Source organism: Lactuca serriola, chromosome 1 (genome assembly GCF_051521515.1).
Source record: "Lactuca serriola cultivar US96UC23 chromosome 1, Lser_US96UC23_V15, whole genome shotgun sequence".
NCBI lineage: Eukaryota > Viridiplantae > Streptophyta > Magnoliopsida > Asterales > Asteraceae > Lactuca > Lactuca serriola.
This window is the reverse complement of record NC_136408.1, coordinates 58,286,184-58,302,073: the sequence shown is the minus strand read 5'-3', so window position 1 is coordinate 58,302,073 and position 15,890 is coordinate 58,286,184. Positions and strand designations below refer to the sequence as shown.

Below are 15,890 nucleotides of genomic sequence, written 5' to 3'. Positions count from 1 at the left end.
ATTTGCATGTGTTCATCCCTTGTTAGACATGAAATGACTAAAATGCCCTGTGTAATTTCTTTTTCATTTATTTTTGACATTTATGTTATTTTTAATTATTAATAAATATTTTAATAAGATTATGGGTCTACCTAACTACCACCGTCACCGGCGATAATTGTGTTTACCGGCGGCATTTTGACCAATAGCGACAGGGCATTAGCTGTGACTTTTTACCGGCAATGTATCTTCGCTATTACCTTTACCGACAAATTTTTTACTCTTTAGTGGCGAATTTTGTCGTCGTTAATTTCCGTTTTTCTTGTAGTGATACTGCGGGTATATAAGCTTCCCGTCCATACAATCCTGGTTACGGAGGGCTTAATGTTATGTATGTGGGGCTACTATAGTAGTTTTGGTTCTCTAGGAAACTGTAGGTATAAATTGGTGGATAAGATGATATAATTAATTGGTCATACCTAGTTTTAAACAATAACAAAGATTGAACATATATAGCTACCTGGGTTTATATGTTAGTTTTCAATCTAAGCAAGTAGCTAGATTATATTTTGGGTTTCTTGTATAGATGTTCATTCATCTAGTCCCCTTAGTGACTCCAACTACAAGAGTCAATGACAACCCTAATCCGGAGATGAACAACAACAACAATAACAACAATAACAACATGGGAATAGAAATACTTGATGGTGCAGAGCAACAACAAGAAGAGGTTGAGGCTGAGGCTGATGACCATAATGAAGGAAATGAAGGACCAAGAAGAAGTCCTCGAAGATGATGAGAAACGATTAAAAACGAAAGACATGATAGTGATTGCCTCGATTTTTATAGGCTCTGCAATGTTTGTCGTAATAGCTAGTTGAATATTGCGACAAACATTGCAGAGCCTATAAAATCGATGCCATCACTATCATGTCTTTCGTTTTTAACAGTTTCTCATCATCTTCGAGGACTTCTTCCTGGTCCTTCATCTCCTGTATTCTGGTCATCAGCCTCTGCCTCTTCTTATTGTTGCTCTATGATCAAATATTTCTCTTCCCATGTTGTTATTGTGGTTGTTGTTGTTTATCTCCGGATTAGGTTTGTCATTGAATCTTGCAGCTAGAGTCACTAAGCGGACAAGGTGATTGAACATTTATACAAGAAACTGAATATACAATCTAGCTACTAGCTTAGATTGAAAACTAACATATAAACCCAGCTAGCTATATATGTTCGATCTTTGTTATTTTTTAAGCTAGGTATGATCAGTTAATTATATCTTCTTATCCACCAATTTATGCTTACAGTTTCCCATAGAACCAAAACTGCTATAGTAGCCCCACATACATAACAATAAGCCCTCTGTAAAACAGAATTATATAGATGGGTAGCCCATATACCCGCCGTATCACTACAGGAAAAAAGTAATTAACAACGACAAAAGTCACCGCTAAAGAGTAAAATAGTTGTTGGTAAAGGTAATAGCGGTGACAGGTCGCCGCTGAAAAATCACCGCTAATGCTCTGTCGCTATAGGTCAAAATGTCGCCGGTAAATACAATTGTCGCCAGTGATGGTGGTAATTAGGTAGATCCATAATCTTATTAAAATATTTATTAATAATTAAAAATAATATAAATGTCAAAAAATAAATGAAAAATAAATTACAAAGGCATTTTAGTCATTTCATGTGTCACTTGGGACGAAACTTGCAATTTTAAACTAACGAGGGGTGAAGCATGCATATTTCTAGAATATAAGGGACGGTCCGAGTTAATTTTTGAGAAAAAAGGATTTAACGTGCATTTTGACACCAGCACAATGCATCATTTGTGTAATTTACCCAATTTTTTATTTAGACATTTATTATTATTATTTCCGATTAAATTAGACTTTTCTTATTATTTTCTTTCTTTTTTGTTTCCGATGTTTTCTTAAATATTTTGCAAATAGGCCAGCCCCCTCTTTTACAAAGAAGACTATCTTATTTTTTTCCTTCGGATTTATTTAGTTTTGGTTAATTAAATATACAAATAGACTAATCTGAATCCGTAAACTACTACACTTTAAAAACTAGTTCGGATATAGTGTTGTTATTTTTTGACGTTTTGTTTTTCTATGATATTTAATGACGTAATTTGATATTTTTTTTATAACAATATAATATATCATTATTCAAAAACTCAATAATAACCGATCCTCCAAACTAGATAATTTTCCCACTTTTTTAAATACATGCAATTTAAATGCATCCAAACAAAATCAAATTGATTTCCATTTTTTTACTTAAAGAAAAACAACTGCAAGTATATATAATATTAAATTCCAATATTTTTTATAACCTTTTTTATTTAACATAACAAAAGAAAATTGAGATATAAAATTATAACGCTAAAAGATTCCAAAACAATATTAAATATTTGATACGAATGAATACAAACTTTAATTTGCAAAAAAAAAAGTTTACTTTAGAGTTTAGACTATACGCTTACTTTAAATTTTATTTTTATTATGAAAAAAAATAAAAATAAAAGTTTTATATTATATTAGTCATCTTTATATATATGAAAACATAAACAATGTCACCTTCAACAATCAGAACCATTCATTGGATTTCTTTGATTGATTTCAACCCTTAGACCGTTCGTAATATTTCTGGTGATGTCATCCTAACAAAAACAATTCACTATTTATTTCCGTCTATCATAACTACTTCTCATATTCAAATCGAAAAATCAGCCACCAAAGACGAGAACTTAACTAACCATCAACATTATCCTAATTTTAAATTTTAAAAAATAATCCTAAAATGTTCTACATTATCTATCCTAACTAAATTTTGAAATTCAACATTTAAGGGATAAGATAAAAATGACTTTTATCTTATCCCTCCAAAACCAACTTGGATTCAATACATATATATGACATATTCCGCCAAAACCCATTTTTATTTTTCCTTTCATGCTACTGCAAATGGTGGGTTTTTATTGTGTTTTATCTATGTTTTTACCAATTCGTTTATATTGATATTCACGATACTAAATCAATACTTCTTCCTTTCTACAACCTTCTATAGCAGTAAACAGTTGTTAGCTTGGTTAATCAAAGGCAAAAAGGTACGCATTTCATTGTTTATCAATACTTCTTCCTTTCTACAGCCTTCTATATGATAAGTGTTCATACTCATTTTTTTTGTTGTGTTGTTTTCTGTGAAATATATCAACATACTATGTATGTTTTGATTTGATACCATCCCACTTCCATTAATCCATAATTGCAACCAACTATTATTTTACAAAATACAATTAATGTTTATTTTTGTTTTATTCATGGTTAAGTGCCAACCAAGAATGTCTATGTTAATTGAACAACATCATATTTACATTAAACAAAACCTAGTGAAACTTTGAATTACTTTTTTCACTATATCTCATAATTATCTCTAATACTTTTCTATTCCTCATAGCACAAGCGAAATACACATAACAGTGACAGTGAAATCATCATTGATAAGTTGGCTGACATAGATGCCTCCAAAGAATCATGGAATATTCCTGTTCAAGTTGTCATGATTTGGAAACAGACATACAAAAACAACCCAAACATGGTGAACAGCTTGGACATGATTTTAATGGACCAGGAGGTAAGATTAAAATAATATGAAAAAAACATATGTTTTATTTTTGTTTCATATAATAATATTCTTTATCACCCACAGGGCACTAGAATACAAGCAACAATAAAAAAATCTTATAAATGCATTTCAAGCCCTCCTGGAAGAGGGAGCTGTAAGGAAAATCACTAACTTTGGTACAGCAAAAAATGAAGGAGATTACATGTTAGTCGCTCACAAGCATAAGATAAATTTCTACAAAACAACCAGAATTCGTGTATCAACTCCTTTTGTTGATAGGATCGATCCTTTTAATTTTGTGAGTTTTCATGATCTGATAGCCAGAAATTTTGACACTCACTGATGCATTTGGTGAGTTTTTTTTTCCCTTAACAGATTTGCATTTATTATATTATATATTTTTTAACTAACTTATATTATAATAATTGATTCAAATTTACTTTTTGTAGATTTTATTGGTCAAGTTGTATCTAATGAACCCATGAGAGTGATTAAGAAGAATGCAAGGGAAACAAGACTAATGAGTATTGTTGCACAAGATCTGATGTACTTTTCTTTATTTTTCATTAATTTATCATGTTTGATATTTTATTCATATAACCCAAACAATCAATTATAGTGGTAGGAAAATGCAAGTTTCATTGTGGGATGGTTTTGCATTGAAGTTGAACAGCCACATATTTGAACTTCAAAATGAAAATGCTCCTGTGATCATCCTCCTACGTATGACAAATCTCAATATTTGTGGTGGTAAGAATAATTATTTATAGATGTCTATGCTCATTACATTAATATTTTATTTATAATATGAAATAATCTATTGCTTCAATTGCTATTTATAGGTCAGCCACAAGTCGGTAACTGTTTATTTGGGTCGAGATTACATATTAATGATGATATGCATCATATTTCAGAATTTAAAAAAGCGTATGTATTTGATGACTATGATATAATTATTTACTGTTTTATTTTTACTTATTGTTAATCAATAATTATTATTATTGTTGATCTTCTGCTTTTTTCCTTCTTATATGTAGCATTGCTGATATCGACTTGAATGTTGAGTCTTCCATTAATACTACACAAGTTAACACAAAAACTGTTGTGGCCAAGCCAGAAGATTACTACCTCCCTTTTCAAATCAAAAACATTGACGATATCCCAGATTACAATGAGGTACACTTAATATTATTCATATTATTCCATTATATATAACAATTTTTTAATGTGTGTGTGTGTGTGTGTATATATATATATATATATACATATATACCAATCAGGAAATTGGTTTGTCTATCATTGCTACTATAATCGGTTTCGATTTGCAGGAAGGATGGTATTCTTTTTATTGTCGTGACTGTTCAAAAAAGGTAACTAAAAATGGTGATGATAGTGATGGTGAACCATTTAATTGTAATGGTTGCGGAGGAGTCTCTGATGTATTTGGCAAATAAGTTCATAATTTTACATTTGTAAACTTCTTGTCTCATGAATCTTTGTTACAATCTTTCAATTTTTATTTCAATGTCCATTATTGTGTCATACAATAATATTTAGGGTAGGGGTTGTAATACGTGTTCAAGATGAAACTGGGTCTGCTTCTCTTGTATTGTTTGACCGTCATGTTAAAGATCTTATTCACCGCGGTAATCATTGGTTGATAGAAAAGATATCAAAGGTAGCATTATATTATACTATTCTATTAATTTGTACACACGACAAGTTAGTAGTATATTGTTATTGTATTTTATTTTAATCGGGATTTATTAACTACTCACATGTTTTATTATAATGTTCTTTAGGATCAAAGACGCCAAAAGATCCCCGATGAGTTCAATACGATGCTTAATAGGAAGTTTGTTTTTAAAGTTCAGATTTCAAAGTTTAATCTCGAGAACAATTATCACGCCTACACCGTTCATAAGATGACTGATGATGAACTTGTAGTTGGTGCAGTTTTCAAACACTCGTCTGCATATGAAGAACATAGTATTCATTATGATGGTACTCCTATCAACAAGTCTATTAAGGTAAAATTAAATTCATATAATTTAGCATTTTTAACATTGTTAATAAACATTTATTCTTCATGCGGTGACAATATTAATATTGTTAACTACCATTGTTTTATTAATTTGATACAGGAAAATAGTGTTTCTGTCAGGGGTGACTCAACCAATTTGGGGGCTCTAAGCAAATAAAATATTTGGGGCTCTTTGGCCTTTATTATCCTCCTCAATTGTTTTCACATACAAGTTATCTTTTTATGTTTTTTTCATGGATAATTTTAATATGGTATAAATTAATTTTCTTGTAATAACCTAAAATAACAAGCATTTGATAAATATTTATATATGATTCTTTTTCCGAAAGAGACCAAAGTCTCGGCAAACTTTCTTAAATCAAAGATAAAGAATACAAAGAATAAATGGAAATCACAAATTTAGATAAAAACAAAGTAAAAAGCCAATAAGACCAGCCTATCCAAAACCATTGCCTCATCCACTTACTTCTATTGCTAATGCTCCATCTTCTACACCACCATGGTTGAATCTTCTACACCACCAAGCCAAGGCCGAATACAGGTACATAAGGATATATCTATAGAACCTCTTGCAATAATCCAACAAAATCGATAACATAAATATAATCCAAAAAGTCAAGCAACTTGCAGATTCCAAGAAATCACAAACAAGTCACCAATGCATATAAAGGACAAGGCTCGAAAAAGGGTAACCTCCAATTCTCACACCCCATACACCAATCAAATATAAAAAATAGAGAGGGCCCTTAACAAATCCTAGTAACCCAATGTTAACAAACCAAAAGATAGATCCCAAAAAACAAAATTCCACTGAACTCAAAAATCCACAGAAAATAACTTGCACTATTGCTAAGAAACAACCCCCAAAAAAAGTATATAATTCTCCAAACAAATGTAACCTATACCCTCTATACCAAAACAACTAGTCCAACTCAAGAAAAAAAAACAAAATCAGAACCAAAGATCCATAGAAAAATCGAACACAAAACATCCCAAATATTCCAGACCACAAAACTGGGACAAAAACTAGTCAAAAGGGTAAATCTGTCCAAATCCCAAAAAATTGAATAAAACTCCACAAATCCAGGTAAAACACAAAAAAAATTACCCCTGTACGCATCCCTTACCAAGGAATTATTACCAACATTTATCGTCCAATTAAATCCCAAATCACAGCAGCAAAATTCAGTGAAAGACTTGAAATCCTAATTGATTCTTAAGATGTTTGCAAAATCATACCTTCTAAAGTTTTTATGCATCAAATTCCCAAATTCATACTGTGACTCGTTCACTCGGAAATCGGAAACAAATGAGATGAATGTGTCGTAGAAATCAGAATTGGTAGAAGAATGCACTGTCGTTACAGTTTCATGAGTTCAACAATCACTGATTTATTCTTCCACTTGATTTATTTTAATGGACTAAACAATGTTTAGACTTTGGAGAATATGGGGCCCCTTACAATTAGGGGCCCTAAGCCCTAGCTTAGAAAATCTCTACATATGGCCGGCCCTGGTTTCTGTTGAAGGTGACAATATTAATGTTGTTGCTCTTGATGCGGTGATACCAATAACTACTTCAATGAAACACCCTATTGAGATTGTTACCACCACTAAATCATTTGAATGGTCTTCCTCAAAAGATGGTGTTGCTCCTCATACCCTTAAGATTCCAAAAATGGAAAAACTCGAATAAATTTAGCAGTTATGATTATTTGACATTTATCATTGATGATTTTTTTTTGAGTTCTTATTATTTTCTTAAGGATTTCTTTGACAAGTACGTTGTTTTCATTTTGAAGATTATGTTTGTTTTCATTTAATTATAACACGATAGTAGTCGTGTTATTTGAGACAAGTTCATAATTATGTTGAATTCTTTTAATGAATTTTAACTTTTACATCTTTTGATATATTTTCGCCTCAACTTATGTTACAAACTATGTTGACCAAGTCTATTATTGTTAATTTGTTTTAAGTTTAAATAACTAACTATGTTGACCAAGTCTATTATTGTCGATTTGTTTTAAGTTTAAAGGTAACCTCCTTAATCTTTGGCTTAAGCCACTAAGTTTGTTATTCCACAAACAAGATTTTATAACAATAATATTTTTTTTTATTGTTCGTAACAAACTATGTTGACATGCAATTCTATAAAAAAACAAAAATAGCATAACTACAATGACAAAAATATAATTGAATAAAGTACATGGATTTTCCAAAATGTATCTTTAATAAGAAAATGAAAATACAATGTCTTAATTTGTACACTTTTCAAAGTAAAATGCTTACATAATAAACAATATGTAGTAAGGGCTGTTTGGTAATAAATATAAAGTCATGTAGCCGATTTGGTAAAGAATATATTCTTGGGTTTTTATAAAAATTATCATTTTTTCCAAACTAACCATCAACATTATCCTAATTTTAAAACTTTAAAAATAATCCTAAAATGTTCTATATTGTCTATCCTAACTACATTTTGAAATTCAACATTTAAGTGATAAGATTAAAATGACTTTTATCTTATCCATCCAAAACTAACCTGGATTCAATACATATATATATATATATATATATATATATATATATATATATATATATATATATAACATATTCCGCAAAAACCCATTTTTATTTTTCCTTCCACACTCCTGCAAAAAGTGGGTTTTTATTGTGTTTATCTATGTTTTTACCTCTTCGTTTATATTGATATTCACGATACTAAATCAATACTTCTTCCTTTCTACAGTCTTCTATAGCAGTAAACAATTGTTAGTTTGGTTAATCAAAGGTAAAAAGGTACGCATTGTTTATACTTATTTTTCCTTGATTTATAGTTTTTAATTAGGTTTATTTTATTTACATTCAAAAGTGTAATCGTGTTCATTTAAATATATTTGTGTCAACAAAGCGCATATAAAAAACTAACAGAAAACAAATATATAAAAGTTCGTTATAAACAAAAAATACAAAAATAATGCAAGTCCACATACTTAAACAAAGTCCATAATTCATAATTGAAAAAAAATTGTAAACTATCTATATTTTTAACCAACTTTAATTCGTTATTTTCTTCAACAATATCCTTTAATTCCATTCTTTGTATAATCATTTTTTACGGTATGTTATGATATCCATTTATGCATTTACTCTTCTCTCCAACTTTATGTACTTAATCTTATATTTTACAATATACAACATATATGAATACCAACAATGGAAGAACCAAATCAAAAACATCGCCATGCCCACCACTGTTGAACATCACAAACAGTAAACTTTTAATTTAATCTTATCATTAGATGTTCAATACATATAATTTATTGATTTTCTTTTTATGCAATATATATTCCCGTTAAATTTCATATTTAATGTCTAATATATTTTCATTTCATCCACCTTTATCATACTTATTATTATTTTTTTGAAGAAAATAATTTCTACATCCCCACTAATTGTCGAGTTATTCAAAAATGCCCGAAATTACATTCAAACTCATCATCCCATAAAGGCCCACAACCGAATTTGCAACCTACAACAATTTTATCAACGTCGCCACTTTCACAAATAACCAATCAAGGTAAATTATTAATAATTACTTTTATATTATTCTCTCACTGCCAGTCAAAACCATATAAAGACTATTAATTTTTCCAAATTTAATAACTATTATGATACTAATAAACAGTTATAAAAGGTTCGTATACGTCGTCGACTTCAAATGTCCAAACAAACAAAAATGCAACAACTTTCAAGGATGTAAGGACGCATCACAACTCTCGTAATAGTTATCCTATTGTTATATTACTACTTATTATATTTTTTGTATTTAATTAATTATAAATTTAATTTCAATATATGTACTTTAATATTACATATACATATTCATATTTTCATTGTCATTTTTTTTTCTAGGAAATCGTATCTTCATAACGCTTGTTTCTCAAGTTACTCGGGATGTTACTCCATCACCTTCAACATCATCCTCTCATAACTGTATACGGAAAAATGTGCAACATTCATTAATTACCTCAAGGTCGCCACTGTCACATATCACTGGTCTGGGTAAGTTTTTCATAACTATTTTTTTATTATGTTTACCTAAACAATTTAGATAATATAAAAACTTTAATACATTCAATATTTACTAACATAAAAAACTACCAATGAACAGTTGTAAACAGTTCAAGTACGTTGCCAATTTCAAATCACCAAACAATTCAAAATGCAACAACTTTCAACACAGGCAAGGCCTATATAAACTATGGTCATATATTTCAAATTATGTCATTATTAATTAATACAAAGTATTTTTTATTTTATCATATAATTACATTCGTTATATTTCACTTTATTCTTTTTTTCACGTTTAAAAGTTATTTCACAATTATTACCAACACAATCATTGATCTTATCTAATCATTATTTTTTCAAAAAAATGTGCTCATTTCAAGAAAATAACACAACAAAAACGACAAGAGGGAAACAAAAACAGTTCAATACAAAGGATATTCATTTTTTTGATTTTAATGAAGATTTTGTGAAGAACTCAAGCAATACTACTATTCGTTCTCAACCTTCCCGCGGTTATACTGATAAGATTGATTGCTAAGGTATGTTATCATCTATTTTGTTAATACATCCACTTATACATTTTTTCACTTAATTTAATAAATATCCATCGTCATATTAATAATTTAAATTATGTTTATTTTGCAGTACCAAGAAAAAAGAAACAAACATATGTGCCTTATATTTCAATTGGTCAAAATGATGTAAGGATTGACACCTAGACTAAATGTATTGTCATAAGCAAATGTACTGTTTCTTTCTATTTAAAATTTAAAATTTTGGTTATCCGATGAAAATTATCCTTTCAATATGTTATCACCCTTTTTCATATTACGCTTATAGTATATATTATTTGATTAGTTTTTTTTTCTTTATAGATTATTTGGATTCTGGTGATGCAATATATGTTTGCTCTTTATGTAAAGCTAGGGTTTGGAAGGGAGAAGCAATAGAGGAAATAAATATTTAAGGAAAACCTCTTATTCCATATGTTGTTACAATGGAAAAGTAGAATTACCAAACTTGATTCACCCACCTCAGTTATAGCTTGATTTATATAGCGGAGTTACTGAAAAAAAAGTCAGAACTTTATAAAAAATATTTGTAGATACAATATGATGTTTGCATTTACATCTATGGATGGTAAGACTGATCATGCCATTAACTCTGGACGTGGTCCTTATATTTATCGAATGCATGAACAAAATTATCATATTGTAGGCAACTTACTACCAGAGGAAGACGAATTAGCAAAATTTTGCCAATTGTCTATATATACGATACAGATCACGAGGTTGACAACAAATTCAATGCATACGAGTATGTAAATACATTCTATCATATAATAGCATTAAATACACAAACACACACAAACACACACACATATACATATATATATATATATATGTGTGTGTGTGTGTGTATGTGTGTGTGTGTTTTAAAATTTTTATTATGACTCATAATATTTATATCCATGATTTTGCTTTTCTATTAATGTAGTTCAAAGAAGAAAAAGTCAATATCTCATAATTCAATGGGAAATCCTTTTTCACTGGAGTTCTTAGATGTTCATGAGCTAATGAGTTTATTGGATTTTATAAATCCATTAGTTAAGCAATTTAGAATGGCACGTGATCGATTTGGATCGAATCCAACAGAGCGTATTAGGCTTAAATTAATTAGGACAAGAGAAAGGGACGGTAGACAATATAATCTCCCTACTACAAGTGAGGTTGTTGCACTTATTGTAGGTGACATTGACGGTTCCGATTCACGAGATATTGTTTTGAAACTCAAAGTAGTCAACTTCAACGCATTAATGAGTTGCATCCGCAATATGTTTCACTTCAATATCACTTATTGTTCCCTTATGCTGAAGATGGATTTCAATTGGATATATTACATCGTGGTGTTGAAGAACCAAAATCTAAAGGACGAATAACACTTACAATGCAAGAGTTTTTTGCTTATCGTATACAGCAAAGAACTAATGAAATATCTTTGATATTACGTTCCAGAAAACTCTTCCAACAATTTTTGGTTGATTCGTATACAATGGTTGAAAATGACCGGCTAAATTATATTCAATTTAACCAACCAACATTACGTGTCGCTCCTTATGGAGGCTTGGCCGAGGCTGCTCAAGAAGGAACTGAAGATGCTTCTGCAATGTGAAACCATATTATTATTCCGTCTTATTTTACGGGTGGCAGCCGTTACATGCAACAGAATTACTTAGACGCAATGACTTTGGTTAAGTGGTTTGGTTATCCTGATCTTTTTTTTAACCGTTACATGTAATCCTAAATGGTCAGTGGTAATTAGATTCGTTGAATTTGAAAATCTTAAACCCAAAGACAGGCCCGATATTTTGACAAGAATATTCAAAATAAAACTAATTCACTAATCACTAGACTCAAAGAAGAAAAAAATTTGGGTGAAGTTGATGGAGGTATAAATCTAAAATCTCATTATTCATTTTATTTTATTTTAATTTAGTAATATCAAGCATTAACCATGGTACATATTTGCATCATACAGTTATATATACGATCGAGTTTCAAAAAAGGGGTCTTCCACATTGTCACATATGCTTATTTTTAGATAAAAAAAGTCTAAATTTCCAAATCCAAAAGACATAGATTGCATTATATGTGTTGAATTGCCAGACAAGGAACTTGAACTAGATCTGTATCAAATTGTTTCTAACAACATGATACATGGACCTTGCGGCAATGATTTTCCATTTATGCCATGTATGAAAAATGGAAAATGTTCTAAAGGATTTCCAAAAGACTTTACAAATGACACATATTGATGATGATGGTTATCCAGTTTACCGAAGACGCGACAACAGAAACAATGTCGTGAAATACGGAGTTTCTTTGGACAATAGGCATAAAAATTAAATTTTTATTTATATAAACATTTATTTGTTTATAAATGTTATCTTTTATAGGAAAGATATGTTAAATGATCTTAATTTTCTTTATGACATTTTGTTTCTTTTTTCAGATATGTTGTTCCATATAATAAGACACTTTTGAAGCAATACCAAGCCCATATGAATCTTGAGTGGTGTAATCAGCTTGGATCGATAAAGTACCATTTTAAGTATATTAACAAAGTTCCAGACATGATCACCGCGTCTTTTTATGACACCAAAAATAACAAAAAACAACATAAATAAAATAACGATCGTGATGAAATTGTTGAGTATTACAACTGTCGTTATATTTCTGCTTGTGAGGCATGTTGAAGACTTTTTAGGTATGACATTCATTATAGAACACCACTTGTTGAAAGGTTGTCGTTTCACCTACAAGACAAACAGCCTGTTGTGTTTAAACCATCCCAACATGTTACTAATGTTGTTTCTAAACCAATTATTGTCCCTTCTCAATTTTTGGCATGGATGGAATGTAATAGCTACAACGAAAAGGCAAGGGAGCTATCCTATGTTGAATTCTCAACTCAATATATTTGGAATAAATCAGATAAAGTACGGACAAGAAGAAAAACAAAGATCAAGTCACTTGGCAGAATTAATCATATATCTCCCAAGTCTGGTGATGTTTATTACATGCACATTTTGCTCAACAAAGTAAAGGGTCCTACTTGCTATGAAGATATTAAAATGGTTAACATGACCGTTTATGACTCTTACAAAGATGCTTACTACGCTCTTGGTCTATTAGACGATGATAGAGAGTACATATCTTCTATACAAGAAACACATCATTGGGTCACCGCTTCTTTCTGCAGGTCTCTATTCGTTATGTTGATTACATCAGATAGTCTATCCCGGCCTCATCATGTTTTTAAAGAGACATATAATTGTCTTTCTGATGATGACATTCATGTTCGTGAACAAGAAATTGGCGTGAAAGGTACATTCACATAAAAAACGTTCCCACTTTAATTGATAACATAAATAAATTATTTCATTACTTTTTAATGTTTTCAGGCTTGAAGCTAAAACCGGAAGCAATTTACCACCTAACGTTGTCGTATATTGAGAAATCTTTATTGAGCCGTGGACTGAGTCTTAAGCTAATACCCAATATGTCATTACATGATCACAAATATATTCAAGAATCTTGCAATATGTTAATTCAAGATGAGCTTAATTATGATCTGTCCAGTCTTGAATTTGAACATCAACAACTGCATTCACAATTAAATGTCGAGCAAAAAAATGTTTATGATATATTTATGAATGTAGTTAACAACAAAAAAGGTGGTGTCTTTTTCCTCTATGGTTATCGAGGAATAGGAAAAACATTTGTTTGTAAGACATTGCATGCTGCTATTAGATCTAAATGTGAAGTAGTTATTAATGTTGCTTCAAGCGGAATTGTAGCACTCTTGCTTTCTGGTGGTAGGACAGTGCATTCAAGGTTTCATATACCAATTAACTTGAATGAGAATTCGTTTTGTTATATTACACCAGGTAACGATGTAGTTGCCCTGTTGAACAAAGCGAGCCTTATAATTTGGGATGAAGCTCAATGATGCATCGTCATTGTTTCGAAGCAGTTTATAGGACACTTAGAGATATTATCCTTCCTAAGAACCATGATAAACCATTTGGAGGTAAGACCATTGTATTTGGAGGTGACTTTCGACAAATTCTTCCAGTAATAGAAAGAGGAAATCGTTTAGATATTGTGCAGGCATCATCGCATTCATCAAGATTATGGCGTGAATGTACATTTTTACGTTTGACTGTAAACATGAGGCTTCAGTTCGGTTGTCCAAACAATGATTTCAAAGAGACAAAATCATTTGCTGATTGGATTCTTAAAATTGGTGAAGGTACTATCGGTGGTCCTAATGATGGTGAAGTTGAAGTTGAATTTCTAGAAGATGTGATCGTTCCCTCTATGGGTGACCATATTCATTCAATTGTATCCTGCATTTATTCATCTTTTCATAACCATCTTGATGATCTATCGTATTTTCAAGATAAAGCTATTTTGGTCCCTACCAATGAAGAAGTTGATGCTATCAACGACTATATGTTAGAATTGATGAAAGATGAAGGGAAAACATATCTGAGTTCAGATTCCTTATGTGAGACCAAGAAAGGAGATTCTTTTGAGAAATTAGTATACTCTCCGTATGTGTTGAATGCTTTTAAGGCTTCTGGAATTCCCAACCATAAACTTATACTAAAAAAAGGTGTTCCGGTCATGTTGCTTCGTAATATCGACCAAACCAGAGGACTATGCAATGGTACTAGATTACAAATCGTAAGGCTTGGAAGACACGTGACTGAAGCATGAATCATATCTGGTATATTTTTCAACGAGACTACTTATATACCTCGAATGAAGTTGACCCCATCCGATAAAAAATACCATTCCGTTTTCAACGTAGGCAATTTCCAATAACAGTTTGTTTCGCTATGACCATTAACAAAAGTCAATGACACTCATTATCAAATGTTGGATTATACTTGCATAGACCTGTCTTCACCCATGGTCAGTTATATGTAGTTGTTTCTTGTGTAACAAGCAAAAAAGGTTTGAAGGTACTCATATGTGACGATGAAGGTCGTTCAACTAATAAAACAAAAAACGTTGTCTACAAAGAGGTCCTGCAACGTTTATAGTTATTTATCGATTTGAGTGTTTCTTCTTCACCTTTCAATAATAACAATAGCCATAAACTTTCTTTTATAAGTATTATGCAATATATAAGAATTTTTGGTAATTTTTTTAATACGTTCCCCCGCGTTTCACGCGGGTTATAATCTAGTCAAATTTAATAATTCAACCAATATAATAATAAAATATTTAGAGTAAACAATGTTATTTATAATTAATATATATAAAAAATTATTAATAATAAGATAATAATTCTAAATAAAATATATTTATAGTTATGTTAGAAGATGCAAAATGGCAAAAGAGATCTGAAGTATCAGGGAAGCGAGAAGATGAAGAAGAGTTTAGTTAAGCAGTGTCTACTTGAACTTGGTGAATTCAAGCAAAAGGATGGTGAAACCATCAAATTTTACTATGATCGTCTCAGTGAGTTGATCTTCAAATGCACTCGTTATGGGGTTACATGTTCAACACTTGAGTACAATCTCACTTTCTTAATGGGACTTCGAAAAGAATGGAGAAATATCAGCTTGATTATCAACACACAGC

General features: G+C 30.6%; 3 protein-coding genes across 3 annotated transcripts; all 3 read left to right on the top strand.

Moving 5' to 3' along the window:
* The first annotated feature begins 631 nt into the window (after window positions 1-631).
* LOC145055650 (uncharacterized) lies at window positions 632-5,813 on the top strand. Its single transcript, XM_079004019.1, has 12 exons — window positions 632-761; window positions 882-973; window positions 3,445-3,621; window positions 3,697-3,766; window positions 4,062-4,158; window positions 4,232-4,362; window positions 4,455-4,539; window positions 4,650-4,788; window positions 4,941-4,948; window positions 5,170-5,290; window positions 5,415-5,642; window positions 5,757-5,813. Exons 1-12 carry the CDS (start codon window positions 632-634, stop codon window positions 5,811-5,813), a joined length of 1,335 nt encoding a protein of 444 aa, XP_078860145.1.
* Window positions 5,814-12,494: 6,681 nt separating this feature from the next.
* On the top strand, window positions 12,495-14,244 carry LOC145055647 (uncharacterized). Its single transcript, XM_079004014.1, has 4 exons — window positions 12,495-12,625; window positions 12,745-12,831; window positions 13,000-13,619; window positions 13,697-14,244. Exons 1-4 carry the CDS (start codon window positions 12,495-12,497, stop codon window positions 14,242-14,244), a joined length of 1,386 nt encoding a protein of 461 aa, XP_078860140.1.
* Window positions 14,244-15,017, top strand: LOC145055637 (uncharacterized). Its single transcript, XM_079004006.1, has one exon. The coding sequence runs from the start codon at window positions 14,244-14,246 to the stop codon at window positions 15,015-15,017; it is 774 nt and encodes a 257-aa protein (XP_078860132.1).
* Window positions 15,018-15,890: the final 873 nt, after the last annotated feature.